This window comes from Nannobrachium achirus (genome assembly GCF_963921795.1).
Source record: "Nannobrachium achirus genome assembly, chromosome: 8".
Classification (NCBI taxonomy): domain Eukaryota; kingdom Metazoa; phylum Chordata; class Actinopteri; order Myctophiformes; family Myctophidae; genus Nannobrachium; species Nannobrachium achirus.
Genome location: NC_137817.1, coordinates 34,867,957 through 34,884,979, shown reverse-complemented (window position 1 = coordinate 34,884,979; position 17,023 = coordinate 34,867,957). Strand labels below are relative to the sequence as shown.

The window sequence follows — 17,023 nt, the reverse complement described above, 5'->3', positions numbered from 1 at the left end:
CACCGATAACCGATATGCAACCGATATATGTACAGCATAATGAAAACAGGCCTTGTGCAAAGATTTTGCCCCAATATGATTATGCAAAGGTACAGTGACAGTAGTACTACAGACAGGTGCTTTCTTAAACCAATGTCTTTATTAAAGACTTGACTTTTTTTTACTCGTCAGTCAGTATGTCCAACTGCCTGTAGTGTGTGGGATAATGACTGTGAGGACAAGCTAGGCTTGTTACAAGCCTTCACACATGTTGTGTTGATATTTGAATATATATATATATATATATATATATATATATATATATATATTTCTATTTCTATTTCTATTGGGGAGACAGTTCACCGATAACGATATGATCCGATATGACCAAATAAGGCCATATCGGTGCCGATATATCGACACTAATATGGACCCCACATGTGGAATAAGTGACACAGTCTTGTCATTCTCGGAAACATCCTATGAACTGGTTAAACGTCAACCATGGACTGACCATACCGGTACATATACCCATGTCAAAACATCATTTGTCAGAGAGAGCATGAACCTTTGAACCATTATTTCTGTACTGTTTACCTTTTGTCTGATTCCTCTCTAAATATACATTTTGATTCACTCTCCTGTCTTAATTCTTTGTGATCAATTATTTTGTTTCATATGGGAATAAGAAACAAGGCGTTGTTGTTTACAGAATGTATCCATTAACTCAGACCTTCACAACACTAGTTTACATGCTCACAAGAAACCAGTTTGTCAAAGCGGAGAAGACAATGTTCACGGAACAACACATTGTGATTTGTGCCACTCTGTTCATAAACTGGACTCACTAAGTTATTATGGATAGCTAAAGAACGGATATGGGGTAGGTTAAACACACAACAGGCATATTATCTATGCCTGATAAAGGGGTGTGTGTGTGTGTGAGAGAGAGAGAGAGAGAGAGAGAGAGAGAGAGAGAGAGAGAGAGAGAGAGAGAGAGAGAGACACTTACCTTTGTAAGACTCTCTGCCTGCTTGAGCAGTTCTGCTCTCCGCCTTTCTGCCTGTGTTGTATGGAAGGAGTTGCTTTGGCTCTGGATGACAAACACTATCTCCCTCAGGTCTGACAGAACACAAAGGACACAGATCAGAGACCACACTCGCACACACTGTAGTGTTGAAAAAGGATCATGGCAATCGATGACCTTCTCTGAACATAACCAGATAAGAGGGACAGTCTGTATAAATGAAGTCACATCTGCACAGATTATTCTTCTGATCTCTGTCACTGGTTTGGTGATAATTACTAGCACATAAGAGAGCTTAATTGGTATTGGGACAGGGTGTGTAAATGTCACAGCCCAGACTGTGTTACTTAATTAAATGATTATCGTCGGGTACAGTGGCAATCGAACACCCTCAAAATGCTTGCGTAGCAAATAGGCCAGCTGTCCACTTCTGGCACAGCAACAGTGTTGCGCTGTAAATATTACTGAGTACCCTTACTCCATATTGAGACTAAGGTTAACAGGAAGCCACTTGCTCGTGTGGTGAGGTACAGTAGCTCAAAGCTGTCAGTTTAAGTGTCCATTTCGCAGTGAAGCTGCCAAAGTGTTAGGATCATGTTTACATACAATTTTTAATCATCTTTATAGACCAATATTACAGGCCTTGCTAATGAAGTTCTTTGGAAATCCTGTGAATATGTGATAGCAATGTTGTTGACATACCTACGGGTCAAATGAAATTTCAGTGCAACTTTGTCTTTCTCACTGTTATATAGAATTCTAGATAGATCTCACATCATCTTCAAAAAGTTGTCCACACTAAGATAATGCCTACGGTAGATACAGTTACTAGCTGGGATACTTGTGACAGCAAGGATCTCTTATTAGGCAAAACTTTGAAGCAGAAAGGTGTCAGGTCATACGCGTTTGAAGAAAGTTGAGGATTAAGTGGAACTGAAGCCAAAGTTTCCCTGCTATGATAAGTGACTAAAACACTCCCTCTAATGAGTTGTGCAAGCCGTCTTCGTCTTGGATATACTCCCCCATTAATCTGGGCTCAAACAAACACAAGGGCACGGTGCCAACTTCTGCCAAGCCATTCTCACATTCTCACAAGCTCCAGACATTTTAATTAGCCCGCTTAAGTATTTGCACAGAATGTAGTCATAAAGAATATACTGCTTGTCATAAATTATGATGACGAGAAGATGTTTTTTTTTCTCTTTTTTTTCTGTGGAAGCTTTTAAAATTGTGCTGACTAAGATTTTTTTTCTCAGTATTTCAAAAAATATAAATAAGAAGCGGCCCCTGCTGACAGGTCTATAATGTTCCCTTTGGAATAGTCGTGCTAAACCAATACTGTACAAGGAGACGAAAGGGGAGTGCACGATGACACGATGAGATGCATTGCCTGCTCTTCCATTACACTACTTGAACTCATCTCCACCCCCGGTTGAATTATTATCACTGAGGTCAGGGGTAAACACTGTATCAGTGTCATATCATTTTTAATTTAGTGTTGGTATGTTTCTCCCCCTTGCTCCCCACATTACAAAGCCCCCACTGATCCTGATGCCTTGGTGAAAGGGGATTTACTCACTAAACCCCAACATACCCGTCTCCCAAAAGATTAACCTCAACTGAAGACTGAGCTTTGAGAAGGACCAGAAGGTATGTCTCTCACACCCCTATATCACCTCTAAATGTCCTGCTGCTGAATCTGCTGAATGTGCTTGGTAGTGAACGAATACGTGAGTGTGCATTTTGTCTGACATAAAGCAGAGGGTTTTCAAGTCCCAGGTGAGGTTCAAGCCTCCTGATCCTGCAAAGTGCAGCAATAATAATAACAAGCGCTTGTGACCAGCGGAAGAATCAGATAAGCGGTTTGCCAATCCCTCATTGTGTAGATAATGCATACCCTCTGTCAAGGCAAAGGAGAGCGAGGGGTAAAAAAAGAAACTAATTAAGACTGAATTCACTGGCCTCGGATCCCATTAATGGGTTTCGATTAATCATCAGACGATGGAAAGAAGAGAGGAAAGGGAGGAATCCTGTTACAGTCTGTGTTCTCTCATCTCCATCATTCCGCTGTCCTATCTCCTTTCCAGTCACAATCACTTTTCTACATTGCATCACCACTCAGTGCTGGCCCTCCCATTGAAAGTATGAAATCAATATATCTATTGAATTATAGAGCAAAGAATTGAAACAGCACCTCTGGTGCCAAAAATGCAGCAAAGCACCTTTCAATGACAAATGGAGATTAGCCCCATGACGTCTCTTGGCTGAGACGCCTATAAGCAGAGTGAATGAAATGAAAGGTGGCTGGGGAGAGATAATCCCAGGGGCCTGGGATTCTGGTCAACCCGGCAATACATGATTTATTTTGCTGGCCTGTTGTCTGATCATGGAGCTACAAAGCATGAGCCTACAGTTCGTTTATCTCCTCTCACACATTTAGTATTCAACCCGGAGCCGCTCCATAGATAAAAAGACAGCATCAGCCTTGAAATATATTGGATAAAATGAGACACTGGAGAATTTTTGTCTCTCTTTGTTCTGACGCTTTTCTCAGCGCATGGAGCCATTTAGCTAAGCGGCAGATGCTTGGGCTCCCAGAAGTCTTGGGTTTGAATCTAGACTGGTTACATGTCTCCAACTCTTAGAGAGAAGGGGAGATCCAATATGAAAGGTTAGAGGAACATACTTGTGGCTGAAAGGTTCCCGGTTTCGATTCCCCAGACCAGCAGAATAAATCAGTGGCCTTGTGGTTAGAGTATCCACCCTGAGACTGGGAGGTCGGGGGTTCGATTCCCCGGGTCATACCAAAGACTGTAATAATAATGGGACCCAATGGCTCCCTGCTTGGCACTCAGCATCAAGGTTTGGATTGGAGGGTTGATCACCATTGCTGATTCCCGAGCGCAGCACGGTTGCAGCTCACCGCTCCAAGAGATGGGTCAAGGGCGGAGTACAAATTTCAAATTACAGCAATGTGTCTGACTAATAAATAAATGATGACATTATTATTAAGTGAATGACAAACACTTGCCCCTCCCTCAACAAAGTTGAAGCGCCCTTGAGAAAGGCACTGAATCTCCAACTGCTCCAGTGATGCTCAGTAACCAACACAGTAGAATGTGCTTTTACTGTGCAGTTCCCACATTATAATGTGTGATTGTGAAGCAGAGAGCATTTGTGCAAATCTACCCCAGATAAATAAAATGTAAAAAGCAAGCAATACATTTGTGTACTGTACAGCATGCAGAAGGGATATTCCACATGGATGCGGTACAGTTTTGTGAGTGAATGAGGTGGCCTGGCCCTGTAGTGCTGTCACCAAATTGACACAAATCAATGATGACAGCTCCTTAAAGCAGGGTTGCAGACAGTGCCGTGTGGCAGAGCGGCCCACTGACCCTATGGGCACACCTGCAGCTCCGTCATCTCCATTAGTGTCGCCAGAGCAGGTGCGTGGAATCGCTATAACGGTCACAGTATTTTTCATCTCAGCCTGGGGAATTTATATCCCACTAGTTAGATAAACAGACATATATAGTAACACAACTGAGGTGAAAATAATTGAAATAAGAAAAGGTGCAACTCCCTGGGTGACAGAGGCAGGTTGAGTCTGGTGGAGAATTCTGATTTTAAACAGAACATGATACAGGCAACATTTTCAGATGTAAAAAAATCTGCAGTTCTAATAATTATACTATAATTCACAGAATCTCTGCGTGTGTCTGTCTGTGCCACGCAAATACGCATCCCTGGTTTGCTCGGACAGCATCAGACCTTTCAGTCTCAAACTGGGTGTGTGTGTATCTCATGCCAATAAAGCCCTTTGAATTGAATTGTGTGTCTCATATGACCGAGAGGGCAGAGGTGTGTCGAGCCGAATGGCAATTCAGATGCAGGCACGTGCACACATAGACATCAAAGGGGTCTTGAGGCCATGCCCTTATATCGGTCTGTAAAAAGTGCCCTCTCCAGACCATGAATGCAGTTTTTACTATGGTGAAAGAAATGCAAATGCCCCCTTTCCAAGCCATACCTGAAGGCAGTATTTAAGAGAATTACCTTGTCCAAACTCTCATGAACTTGAATGCAGCATCTTATGTTGAAAGAATTGCCCTCTCTGTGTAGAAATACATGCCGTTACAGTATTAACTTGATTATACTTAGTTTAATGTGGTTTCAAGTACCGAAAATAGCTGACCTCCAAGCTCCCAACGCTGCGACGCGTTGCGAGCTTGGAGGTCTGCTATTTTCGATATTTCCACCAAAAGGCCCTTTTAGAAATTTAAGCCCCTGCCTCTCTAACATTCTGCACGTCCCTGTTCAGATGGACTGTTTCTGAGAACCGAAAAATCTGACCAAAATCTGATCCGAAGGCCCACAGGTCCGAGAAAGAGGGAGGAATTCTCAGAGTGTTTGGGAGATTCTATGCATCGGCTTCCCTGATTGGCCAACCCAAACCGTCTGTTTCCTGGATCTTCAACTAGTTCTAAAGGTTGGAGGGAATTCGGGTGGAAAAATGTACTGGGCTTTTTTATTTCACCAAAAATCTATTCAATAAAATCAATAACTTCAGGTGGTTGAAAGAGGATCCTCCTAGCGAGGAACATTGGTTGGAAAGAATTGCGTATAACCTGAGGACCAAAGCAGAGACATGAAAAACGTTGGGAAGAATGGTATTTGTATAGAGTAAATAGTGCCCCCCACCCATTATCCTATTATTATATCCCATAATTATTTTAAATATTATTTATTTATTTTATTTTTTACATTTTATTTATTTCAAACAACAAACTGCCATGACCAAAAAAAAAAAAAAAACACAAACAGAAACAACCGAAAAAAAAGAAAGAAAAAAAAAACAAGGACGATGACACCAACACCAACAACAGGGGGGGGGGGGGGCTGTTGTTGGTGTTGGTGTCGTCGTGCTTGTTTTGTTTTTGTTTTTTTCGGTTTTTGTTGATAAAAATTTGAATCATTTGCAACTCCACAAGGAGGCACCCAGGGGGGAACAATGAAACTGTCATGACAGATCCGGAGCTTTTCATCTCCTTGCAGGTGATCAGGAAGAGACGGGAGCATGTGCAGTATAATAGCACATTTCCATAGCGACGGACCTGCATCCTCGTCTCGGAGCTGATTGCGTTGGTGTAAAACCTGTGACGCTTCGATGACTCAATTTCAACGGGCTCCCGAAGACAAGCTGGCCTCCAATCATCCTTTTCCATAAAAATCCACTCCATCTCCCCCTTCCCCGTCCAAACATTGTATCTCAGAGGTGGAGAGAATTGGGATGCAGTGTCCTGACAAAACTAACCATGACCGTCACACCAGACAGCGCCAGAATTCAATAACCAATGTGCAGAAATGAAGATGATATTCCATCTGAAAGCACAAGTAGAATGTAACCAACTTTTAGGGTTGGAAAGATGTAGTGAAATAGAAATAATTTATATTCTCTGTCTGCAATCTCCTTTCTGTGATGCAGCAAGTGGAAATATTTCCTATCAGCTTCCTTCTCATAAGACTATAACACTTCCTCAGTGTTAATTTAACTCTGAGGGTATGAATTGGATCCGTAAGGGTCCACTAAAGAGTTAAACTGACACTCAGGATTTTAAAGTGTAGAGTTTTTTAATTACCCTCATGAGGATCAGTAGAACGCATGGTATGTTTAACTTGCAGCTTATTGCTGGAAAGGTCAGCATCATAAATTGATCTCAGTATGATGAGAAAAAGAACTATCAGAGGAACAGGACAGATCGGGAGCGAAGCGAGGAGGTAAATCAAGGGAAGAGAGGCAGAGATATGTACTCAGAATGGAGAATGTGAATACAAGAAAGACTCAGGGGCGAGGGCACAAGAGAGCCAAAGGAAGACAGAGAAAGGGGGGTGGGGGGGACTGGGGCAGGCGGAGAAGGCCATCAGAGAGATGGCTCTCTCTTGTAAAAATTACCTCATCACAATTCTATCCAAGTGAGCACACCCCCCACAACTGCACATTCACACACTAGATTCAATACCTGAAGTTCAGAAAGAAGGTCTGCAGTAGTTTAATGACACTCATTATAGAGGCTGGAGTTCATGACTCCACGGACAACTCTGGTAAAGACTAATGAGAGTTGAAGGCAGCCTTAAACCCCCGCTTTGCATCAATAATTCAAGGCCCAGAGGTAATCAAGTTTTAACAGATTCCAAATGCTTACTCCCATTGCTTGACTATAAATGCATGCCTCTGCAAGGCATGTGGACTCATTAGCATGATCCTTAGCGCTCACTGGATACTAGCACCAAAACAATGCTCTACTGTCTTGCGTTCCAACTTGACACATCTGCAATGACCAATTAATAGAACTATATAATAATATTTTGTCACTCTGTATTTTGAAAATAATTAGTCGAACGATGCCAGTGTTTTCAGTGCGTATTGCTATTGATACACATTGGCATTTCGTCCACAAATGAAATAGTTCCAAGTCAGCATCAGATGGTGAGAGAAACAGCATCTGTAATATATGAGATTGAGAACATTGGTGCAATGGTGCATTCTGTTGTGCATGGTTACATGCTTATTGTGTTGTCACACAATGTCTTTGTTAGCTGACCCCATTAGCCAAGACTCACTGCTTGAGCTTGATGCATAAAATAAAAATAAATACATATATAAATATATATATGAAGAAATAATGATACCTGGCCCGGCCTTCAAAGCAATAAGACTCTTTGGTAGAGGTTTAGGTTGTGTAGTAGTTACCTTGTCATGATGTAGCAGTCGAATTGGTGCAGTTGATTAGAAATTAATTATAACAATTTAAAATACCATCTCATTGACCTTCATTGTACGATGAAAAAGCTCTCAAAGTCACTTCTTTAGCACATAAACAAACACAAACAAAGCTAAGTCGGACAATACATAACAATTAATCGTCGTCGCCAGGCCGAAGGCACCCTGTCCGCCTATGCGTGCGTGTGTCCGACTGCGAGCAACAAAATATCCGGCACAGTTGGCCCGATCGCAGCGAAACTGTGCACACACACACTCCCTGGATGCCAGAGCAGAACCTCTGCCCCAGTTTTTCAGATCGGCCTGTTATAGCACCACCAGCAGGCAGATTTTTACAAAACACATTTTGACATAACTCTTTCAGATTTTGTCCACACATCACGCAAATCGGTATACAGTATATCGGTTTGATTTTTCATATTCCACCCTGAATGGCTACAGTTGCCAACTGAAGTTTGCACAAGTGGCTTGTTTTGAATAAAATGCCTCAAATCATGAACACAGCATGCGATTGCCGTGAAACTTTGGACTGACATTCCCACTAGGCCGAGGACGAAATGCCATCATTTTCACATTGGCCTGTTATAGCGCCACCAGCAGGCTGATTTGGCAAAAATATTGTTTTCGAATAAAATGCCTCAAATCATGAACACATTGTCCGATTGCCATGAAAGGCAGAGGAAGAAATGCCACCCTTTTCACATTGGCCTATTATAACGCCACCAGGAGGCCACAATAACCTACCTGATTTAGCGGAGACCTGTGCTACGAGGAGCACTTTTTCTAGGTTTCTAATTCACTGTACGAGTCATGAGTACTTTAATGCCTTTCATTTTGTTAGAGAAGGTGACGATATCTCATTCTACAATCATGCTCTTCAGTGGCAATTTACATTACTGATTTTGTCGACTGGGTGAATAGCAAGCTTGATCCTAATCAAGGCTGCCTCATCTAAATGCTTATCTTTGAAAAGCAGGGATTGGCAAGCAGCTCTGCTTGCCAAAATTTGGGGTTCTTCCTGTATTTTTACAGTATGTTACTAATAAAAATATCATCTACAATAGTTCTACTTAAATGTAAACAATCTTGCTAAAAGGTTTTAGCCCTGGAATTAAGAAGGCCATTAACCTCCATTTCCATAAACAATGTTGAATAACCTCTACATCTAAATTTAATGCCATCATTATCAACTGGTTATATTTATCAATTATACTTATAGTGACTGATATTATATCCCCTTAGGCCCCTAGTCTTTCAAATATAATTATATCTCAGAACAGATAAAGTCTATAGGGATAATTCTCCCTAATAACTCTAATTCTTCACAAACCTAAGTGTAATTCCAGATCTTAAAAGAAAAACAGCTAATTTTCTGGGAAACTATTATTTAACCAAAGCACATATTCTGTTAAATGCCTTGGGAGAGGTTTACACTAATTATGGGACACAGTGCTCTGGGGATTTTCTTTTCAGAGCACATTTCAGTTTTGATCCGATTTAAAAAAAAGTCTATATCAACATGAACTGAATAGAGGGTGTTTGGCTTTACTTTAATTCAAAAGAAATGTTGCTGAAGGTTGATAATAATGTATGGATTTCATATAATACCAATTCAGGGGAAGAGAGTCAAACTTAAAACAAACAAAAAAAAGGAATAATTGGGGTTTTCCCACCAATACAGAGATTGTTACAGTAATATTAAGTATTATTATTTAGGATAACACTACTTTCACAAAGTTTTAAATGCTTTTAAAATGTTCTTCTGTGGTATTCCAGAGCAACTCTAATCTCAGTAAACTTAATTTAATTAATTTATGTCGATCATCATAAGTACATTTTGGGCTTAACAGAATTGAAATTCTCTAACCATTCTTTGAGCCATATAGTTGAACTTCTTAATAATGTATTGTAATGGGGTGAGGGACAGGGACAGAGTGAGGGGCATGGTGATAGGGGCCACCTACATTCCAGCTCGTTGGCTCCAACCAATGCCGATCTAGCACACACCTGGCTGAGGGGAAAATCAAGGCCTCAGAGTGTGGGGAGGCCAGAGTGTGTGAGGAGTGTGAGGAGAGCAGGCGTGCTCCCCAAACAAAGAGAAGTGTTTATTTCCCAGAGAGGGACAGAGACTTTGAGTTGACTTTTGCTGAGTGACTTTTTGTGTTAATAAATGCCCTGGCCAGTGGCCACTTGCCAGAGGGGACTTGAAATCCTGTGTTTGTGTCACTGCACCCACAAAGCTCTCTCAACTAGCCCGAGCCTGTTACACTGGTGGAGAATCCGGGTAGAGAGCAGGTGTAGTGACAGCACAATATCGACAGAATGGATACGGTATTGCATGAGTTGGTGAGGATCTCTCTAGAGCAGCAAGCTTTGTCACGGGAAATGCTGGCTGAACAACAAAGGCAAAATGGCCTCCTCCATGCTGAGGTCCAGAAAATGGCGACCGCAGTAGCAGGGAGACCTTCTCAGCCTGGCCCCCACCAGCCTAACCAGCCTAGCCCCAGTCGGTTCCTGCCGAAGATGACGGACAGTGATGATGTGGAGGCCTATCTTGTGTCTTTTGAGCGCACTGCTATGCGGGAGGGCTGGCCAGGAACTGAGTGGTCAGAGCTGGTAGGTCCATTCCTCACCGGGCCAGCCCAGAGGTTTTATGAGTGGAAATACAACGCAGAGGCGTCGCCCAGAGCCCAACTGTATGACCTCTCCAGGCTGGCCAGGGCCTGGCTCACTCATGAAGCAGAGAAGCTGAGCGTCCTGGAGAGGGTGGTCATGGATAAGTTCATCAGAGCGCTGCCCTACGACGCAAGGAAAATGGTGAGCCATGGAAATCCTATGAGTACTGATGAACTTCTGAACCTGGTGGAAAGTCATCAAGTCACAGCAGGTGTGTTGAAAGCGGGAAGGATGGACCGGCCCGAAATCACCCGGCCAAAGAGAACAACAGAGAAGCCCGCCCCTGAGGGAAGGGGGTCGTCGCAAGGAGAAGAAGTGGTACGACGGAGACGCCAACCATTTGGGGCGGACAGAAGGAGGTGCTTCGAATGTGGAGAGCTCGGTCATCTCGCCTGGGATTGCCCCTCCAGGGATGAAGAGATGCCCACTGAAGTGTCCTCCGGGAAGCCTTGCCATATGAATTACTCCTGTTGGGTGAAGGATGAAAATTCTCTTCCCTTGGTTCCAGTCCAGATAAATGGTAAAATGACACAGGCCCTGGTGGACTCCGGGAGCGTGGTGTCCCTCATCCAACCTCAGCTATTGGAGCGTCAGCGTCCTGGGAAGTTAGTGCCTGTCTCCTGTGTGCATGGTGATACTAAACATTATCCAACCAATGTCATACATCTCACCACAGGACGGGGCCGCTGCACCATGCAAGTAGGTGTGGTCGCCAATCTTCCTGTGCCAGTCCTACTGGGCCGTGACTGCCCCTTGTACTCTAAGCTGAGAGAGAGGAAGAAGGTGAGTGGGAAAAAACAAAATTGCTCAGTCAAATTAAACTGTAGACCTAAGTTAACCTCCCCTCAGCCTTCTTCCCCAAAGGACCAGTCCAAGCTCGGCTGTGCCGCCCCAGGGGGAGATGAAAGCAGCTCAGCGGAGCCGACGTCCGATGATGATGTAGAGAACCCTTTCCAGGCCTTCCCAGCTAGTAATAGCTCAGATGAGGCAGAGGGTGGAGAGTTGCTGTTGCCTCAGTCTCAGGGGACAATTTGGTACGGCACAGCTAGAAGACCCAAACCTGATACCTGCCAGGAGCAATGTCACGGAGATCGAGGGGCAGAAAGCCCCCGGGGTGAGTGAACTGGTGTTTCCCCGGTTTAAGATAAAAAATAAACTGCTGTATTATGCTCGCCAGGTTGACGGTCAAGTCCGAGAACTGTTGGTGGTGCCCAGATCGTATGTTTCCAATGTCCTGCATCTAGCTCACAGTCATGTCCTGATTTCAAAGAGGTTCCATTGGCCTGGTATGGTAAGAGCAGTGGAAGACTACTGCCGCACTTGCCCTGAATGCCAGATGGTGGCACCAAAACCCCATTTTCGAAATCCCTTGATTCCTCTCCCCATTATTGATGTTCCCTTTGAAAGGATTGGTATGGACCTGGTGGGGCCCCTGGTGAAATCCGCAAAGGGCTATAGGTACATTTTGGTTGTTGTCGATTATGCCACCAGGTATCCAGAGGCCATCCCATTGAGAACGATGGTGGCAAAAGGGATTGCTCGTGAACTGTTACAGCTGTTCAGTCGAGTGGGAATTCCCAAGGAAATTTTGACAGACCAAGGGACTCCGTTCATGTCGAATATCATGAAACATCTGTGCCAGCTGCTGCAGGTAAAACAACTCCGTACTTCTGTCTTTCATCCCCAGTCTGATGGCCTCTCTGAGAGGTTTATAAAATCTTTAAAAGGCATGTTAAAGAAGGTTATGGATAAAGATGGCAAGAACTGGGACCAGCTGTTGCCCTTACTAATGTTTTCGATCAGAGAAGTCCCACAGGCCTCCACAGGATTCAGCCCCTTTGAGCTCCTGTATGGGAGACAACCTCGTGGACTGTTGGACATTGCTAAGGAGGCCTGGGAGGAGCAACCAAGCCCCCACCGCAGCCTGGTGGAACATGTAGAGGTACTGAGGGAGCGCATGAAGGTGTTATGGCCGATAGTGAGGGAACACATGGCTCAGGCGCAAGAGGCATAGAGGAAGGCCTACAACAGAGGGGCGCAAACCAGAGAATTCCAGGTGGGCGATAAAGTGCTGGTGTTGATACCCACAACTGAGCATAAGTTTCTAGCCACCTGGAAAGGGCCCTATGAGGTCATAGAAAAGGTGGGACCCGTAAATTATAAAGTCAGCCAGCCAGGCCGTCGGAAAAAGGCACAAATTTACCATGTGAATTTGTTGAAGAGATGGCATTCTAGGGAGGCTTTAATATCTGTGTCCCCGCAAGTGCCCTTGTCTCCCCCTACAGGAAATGCAGTCGAAGAGGTGACCTATGGCCCAGGGCTGTCCAAAATTCAGACCCAACAAATGAAAGAGTTGGTGCAACAGAACACAGATGTCTTCTCACCTAAACCTGGCCGTACTAAGGTCATACAGCATCACATCTGGACAGAACCCGGCAAAAAGGTAAAAATCAGACCCTACAGGATCCCAGAAGCCAGACGAGCCATTATTGAGGAGGAGGTCCAAAAGATGTTGAAATTGGGCGTGATCGAGGAGTCGTTCAGTGAATGGGCAAGCCCAGTGGTCCTGGTACCCAAGCCTGACTCAACGAAAAGGTTTTGCAATGATTTTAGGAAATTGAATGACGTTTCAAAATTTGATGCATATCCTATGCCCAGGGTGGATGAACTCATTGACCGCCTTGGAGATGCCCGGTACATCAGCACTCTGGACCTCACCAAGGGATACTGGCAGGTGCCCCTGGCAGCGGACTCGAAGGAGAAGACAGCGTTCACAGCACCCTCTGGACTCTACCATTACACTGTTCTGCCTTTTGGTCTGCACGGGGCCCCTGCCACGTTCCAGAGACTGATGGACAGAGTTCTGAAACCCCACCGTGAGTATGCTGCTGCATATTTGGATGATGTCGTTATACAGAGCATGACCTGGGAGGACCATCTCCTGCGGCTCGGAGCAGTGGTGGAGGCTCTTCGTCAGGCCGGCCTAACAGCCAACCCCAAAAAGTGTAAGCTGGGTCTTGAAGAGTCAGAGTACCTTGGTTTCACAATAGGACGAGGAAATGTGAAACCACAGGAACGCAAAGTCCAGGCGATCCAAGAGTGGCCCCGACCTGTCAACAAGGCCCAGGTAAAAAGTTTCTTGGGTCTTGCTTCTTATTATTCTCGCTTTATTTCCAATTACTCCACAATAGCTGCCCCCCTGTCAGACCTGACGAAGAAATCTCGGCCTCACATGGTGACTTGGACGGAGGAAATAGAAAGTGCCTTTCAACGCCTGAAAGATGCCCTCTGTACGCAGCCAGTCCTGATGACCCCGGACTTTAGCAAAGAATTTATTGTGCAAACGGATGCCTCGGAGGTGGGGGTCGGGGCAGTACTGGCACAGGAGTTTCAAGGTGAGGAGCATCCCATACTTTATGTCAGCAGGAAACTGGATGCCCGGGAAAAGGCATTTGCCACTGTGGAAAAAGAAGGTCTTGCCATTAAGTGGGCACTAGAACAGCTCCAATACTACCTCATGGGTCGCAGGTTCACGCTGGTAACTGACCATGCTCCCCTCGTATGGATGACCAAGAAAAAGGACACAAATGCCAGAGTAGCTAGATGGTTTCTCACTCTGCAGGATTTTGACTTTTCTGTCATTCACAGGTCTGGAGCCAAACATGGGAATGCGGATGCCCTGTCCCGGAGGGACGCCCTCTGGACATCGTTCGCCCCTCCGACTAGGCGCACACTGGGGAGGGGGGTGTGTAATGGGGTGAGGGACAGGGACAGAGTGAGGGGCATGGTGATAGGGGCCACCTACATTCCAGCTCGTTGGCTCCAACCAATGCCGATCTAGCACACACCTGGCTGAGGGGAAAATCAAGGCCTCAGAGTGTGGGGAGGCCAGAGTGTGTGAGGAGTGTGAGGAGAGCAGGCGTGCTCCCCAAACAAAGAGAAGTGTTTATTTCCCAGAGAGGGACAGAGACTTTGAGTTGACTTTTGCTGAGTGACTTTTTGTGTTAATAAATGCCCTGGCCACTTGCCAGAGGGGACTTGAAATCCTGTGTTTGTGTCACTGCACCCACAAAGCTCTCTCAACTAGCCCGAGCCTGTTACAGTATATACATTATATGATGCTTGTACACAGTAAATGAACATGCCACAACATGAACATTTTCACCCAGTGCCAATTGCCTATGTAATCCTGGGCTCTGCTCTCCCTCTGTTGCGCCTGGGGAGACAACGGACTGACCTCATGCTTCCTTCTATACATGAGGAGTCCAAGTTGCTTCTTTTCACCTGACAGTGGAAATTTACCTGGTTTGGACGTAGCGCGTGGAAGGAACACGTTATTCCAACCAGTTCCTTTCCCCTCCATCAGGCGCCCTGGCTGGCCAGGGGGAGGTATTATTGAGACCAGGATTACTGCATGTTTTTGTGAGGGTATCAACCCTAGGAGACACGGGGAGAACATGCAAACTCCACACAGAAAGGCCCTATCGCCAACCCCACCTAGGGTGTGGGCGCTGATGACGCAGAGGGAGGAATACGCCACCAGCACCCACAGCGTCCCCCGGCGGGAATCGAACCCAGGACCTTCTAGCTGTGAGGCGAAGCGCTAACCACTGTGCTACCGTGCCCCCGCTCACAACATTGTCTTAACAAAGGAAACACCTGCCTTGCTGCTGGCAGCCAGCAAAAAAGCAATAACAAGACTGTGGTATAAAAGTGACCCTCCAACTTTTGAGCAGAAGCTGTGCATTGTGGAGGAAATATATGTGATGGAGAGATTTACACACAAACTCAGGATACAAGAAGAACTGTTCCTTGAGAAATGGGAGAAATGGACTGAAAACATAACCCAACAAAATGAATAGCTGACATGGATTAAAATGTGATCACTAAAACGATGTAATGATGTTGACCCTGCAAATGTTTTGTCCATGTAACGAACTGCAAATACAAATCAAGTAAAAAAAAAAAAGAAGACCAGCCTTGATGCTTTTATCCCAACAAGCAACATGCTGTGAATAAGCAACTGCGTAGCCTTTTCACCAATAAAAACATAGCAAATAATATGGCATAACTATTGTAGTGTAGCCCCATTTACTCAGATTGTTTCCTGTCTTTGTTGAGGCGCCAAATGAGAGCATTAAGCTTTTATATGCCTTTGCTTCCATTGTGACCCAATTCAATGAACAATGTATTGCTTCAAACTCCTCTGCAAGCTCCAGAAAATCATTGTTATTGGGGAAAAGTGCAACTGTGGTGTTATTTCAAGCTAAAAAAGAAACAAAGGTTTTGGTTTTGATTTAGATATTTTGGATGACTGATGGGTACAGTGTAAGGTAATTCCTATTTCTGTAGGATGTGCTTCTGGATTAGACAAATTTGTTCTGGTGCATGTGAATATTAAACAGAACTGTAACAGACTGTAACATAATGTCACCCACATAAATTAATGCTTCCAATTAAAATAAATTATGTCTAAGGGCTGAGCTTAATGTTATCATAAGCAATGTGTTAAAACCTTACTCTTACATGAATTATTTTTTTACAAAAAAAATAGACTTACCCAGTTGACTGTCATAGATGGCGTGCATATCGTCTTGATTCTGAAAAGCCAGACAGAGTAATTTTGTATCAATCAAGGTAACAAAAAAAGTATTATACATGTTCACAGAATGGCCTACATATGTTACAGTACATCCACCTCTTTGGCATCAATAGCTGGCGTGCAAACCGTTTGAAATGGATTTGCATGACATCATAAAATAGAAAATCTAGGCCCATTTTGTTTTACAAGTCACTCATATAGTCTTTTGCAGAATTAAACCCCACTGGGTTATTTAGAAAAATAATGCTTAATACTCCATGTCATTAGGCGGTCCTAATTGTGTGGGTTTTGTGCCTGTGGCATTTAAGCCCTGAGCACTCGGCTCAATTAAGGCATTGAGCACAGTTCCACCTCCACAGCTGTCACTGTCAGTGCAGGCAGCAGACCATAGAGGGATGAGTAAATCAATCACAACCCAGGCAACTTTGAAGCATTGTCTTTTCACCTCCATCTTACAGAGGAAGTCTCTCAGTCTTTGGGGAGAGGGAAAGCATGCCAGTTCCTGCAGTTTCCAGAACTCTACAGCAGGAGCTGCAGAGTATTAATAGATAATGGCAAACCGAAACATGTTTTGATTTATGACTTTCTCTAGACTAACAACCATTCCACACCAAAGCTTCAGAGAGCTTAGAGAGAAGTTGACCAAGCCATAAATTCAAACCGAGTCAGGTGTGGGACGTGAGTATTGCCAACAGTGGTTAGTCTGGTTACAGCATCACGGTAATTTGGAGGTGTTCATCTAATTGATGAATATGAAGTGTCTATCCACGGCTTTCCAACACCCCAAAGTGCATTGCGCAGACGTGATTTACAAGCTCACAACGGGCTGCATCTGCGACGCGACGTGAGCTTGTATGTCTGCTGTTAAACCGGAAGTGTGGTCCAAATAATCTCCAGTAAACTCTCACGGAAAGAGGTGGATATATAAGTACAGTATATACCGTCTATATGTCTA

General features: G+C 44.4%; 1 protein-coding gene across 1 annotated transcript in view; it reads right to left on the bottom strand.

Moving 5' to 3' along the window:
* b3glcta (beta 3-glucosyltransferase a) overlaps positions 1 to 17,023 on the bottom strand; it is a 74,176-nt gene that overhangs the window by 32,707 nt on the left and 24,446 nt on the right. Inside the window, exons 3-4 of the mRNA XM_080731346.1 lie at positions 16,027 to 16,066; positions 992 to 1,101 (exon numbers count right to left, since the gene is read on the bottom strand). Coding sequence (XP_080587472.1) covers positions 992 to 1,101; positions 16,027 to 16,066 — 150 coding nt within the window. The remainder of the gene's footprint in view (positions 1 to 991; positions 1,102 to 16,026; positions 16,067 to 17,023) is intronic.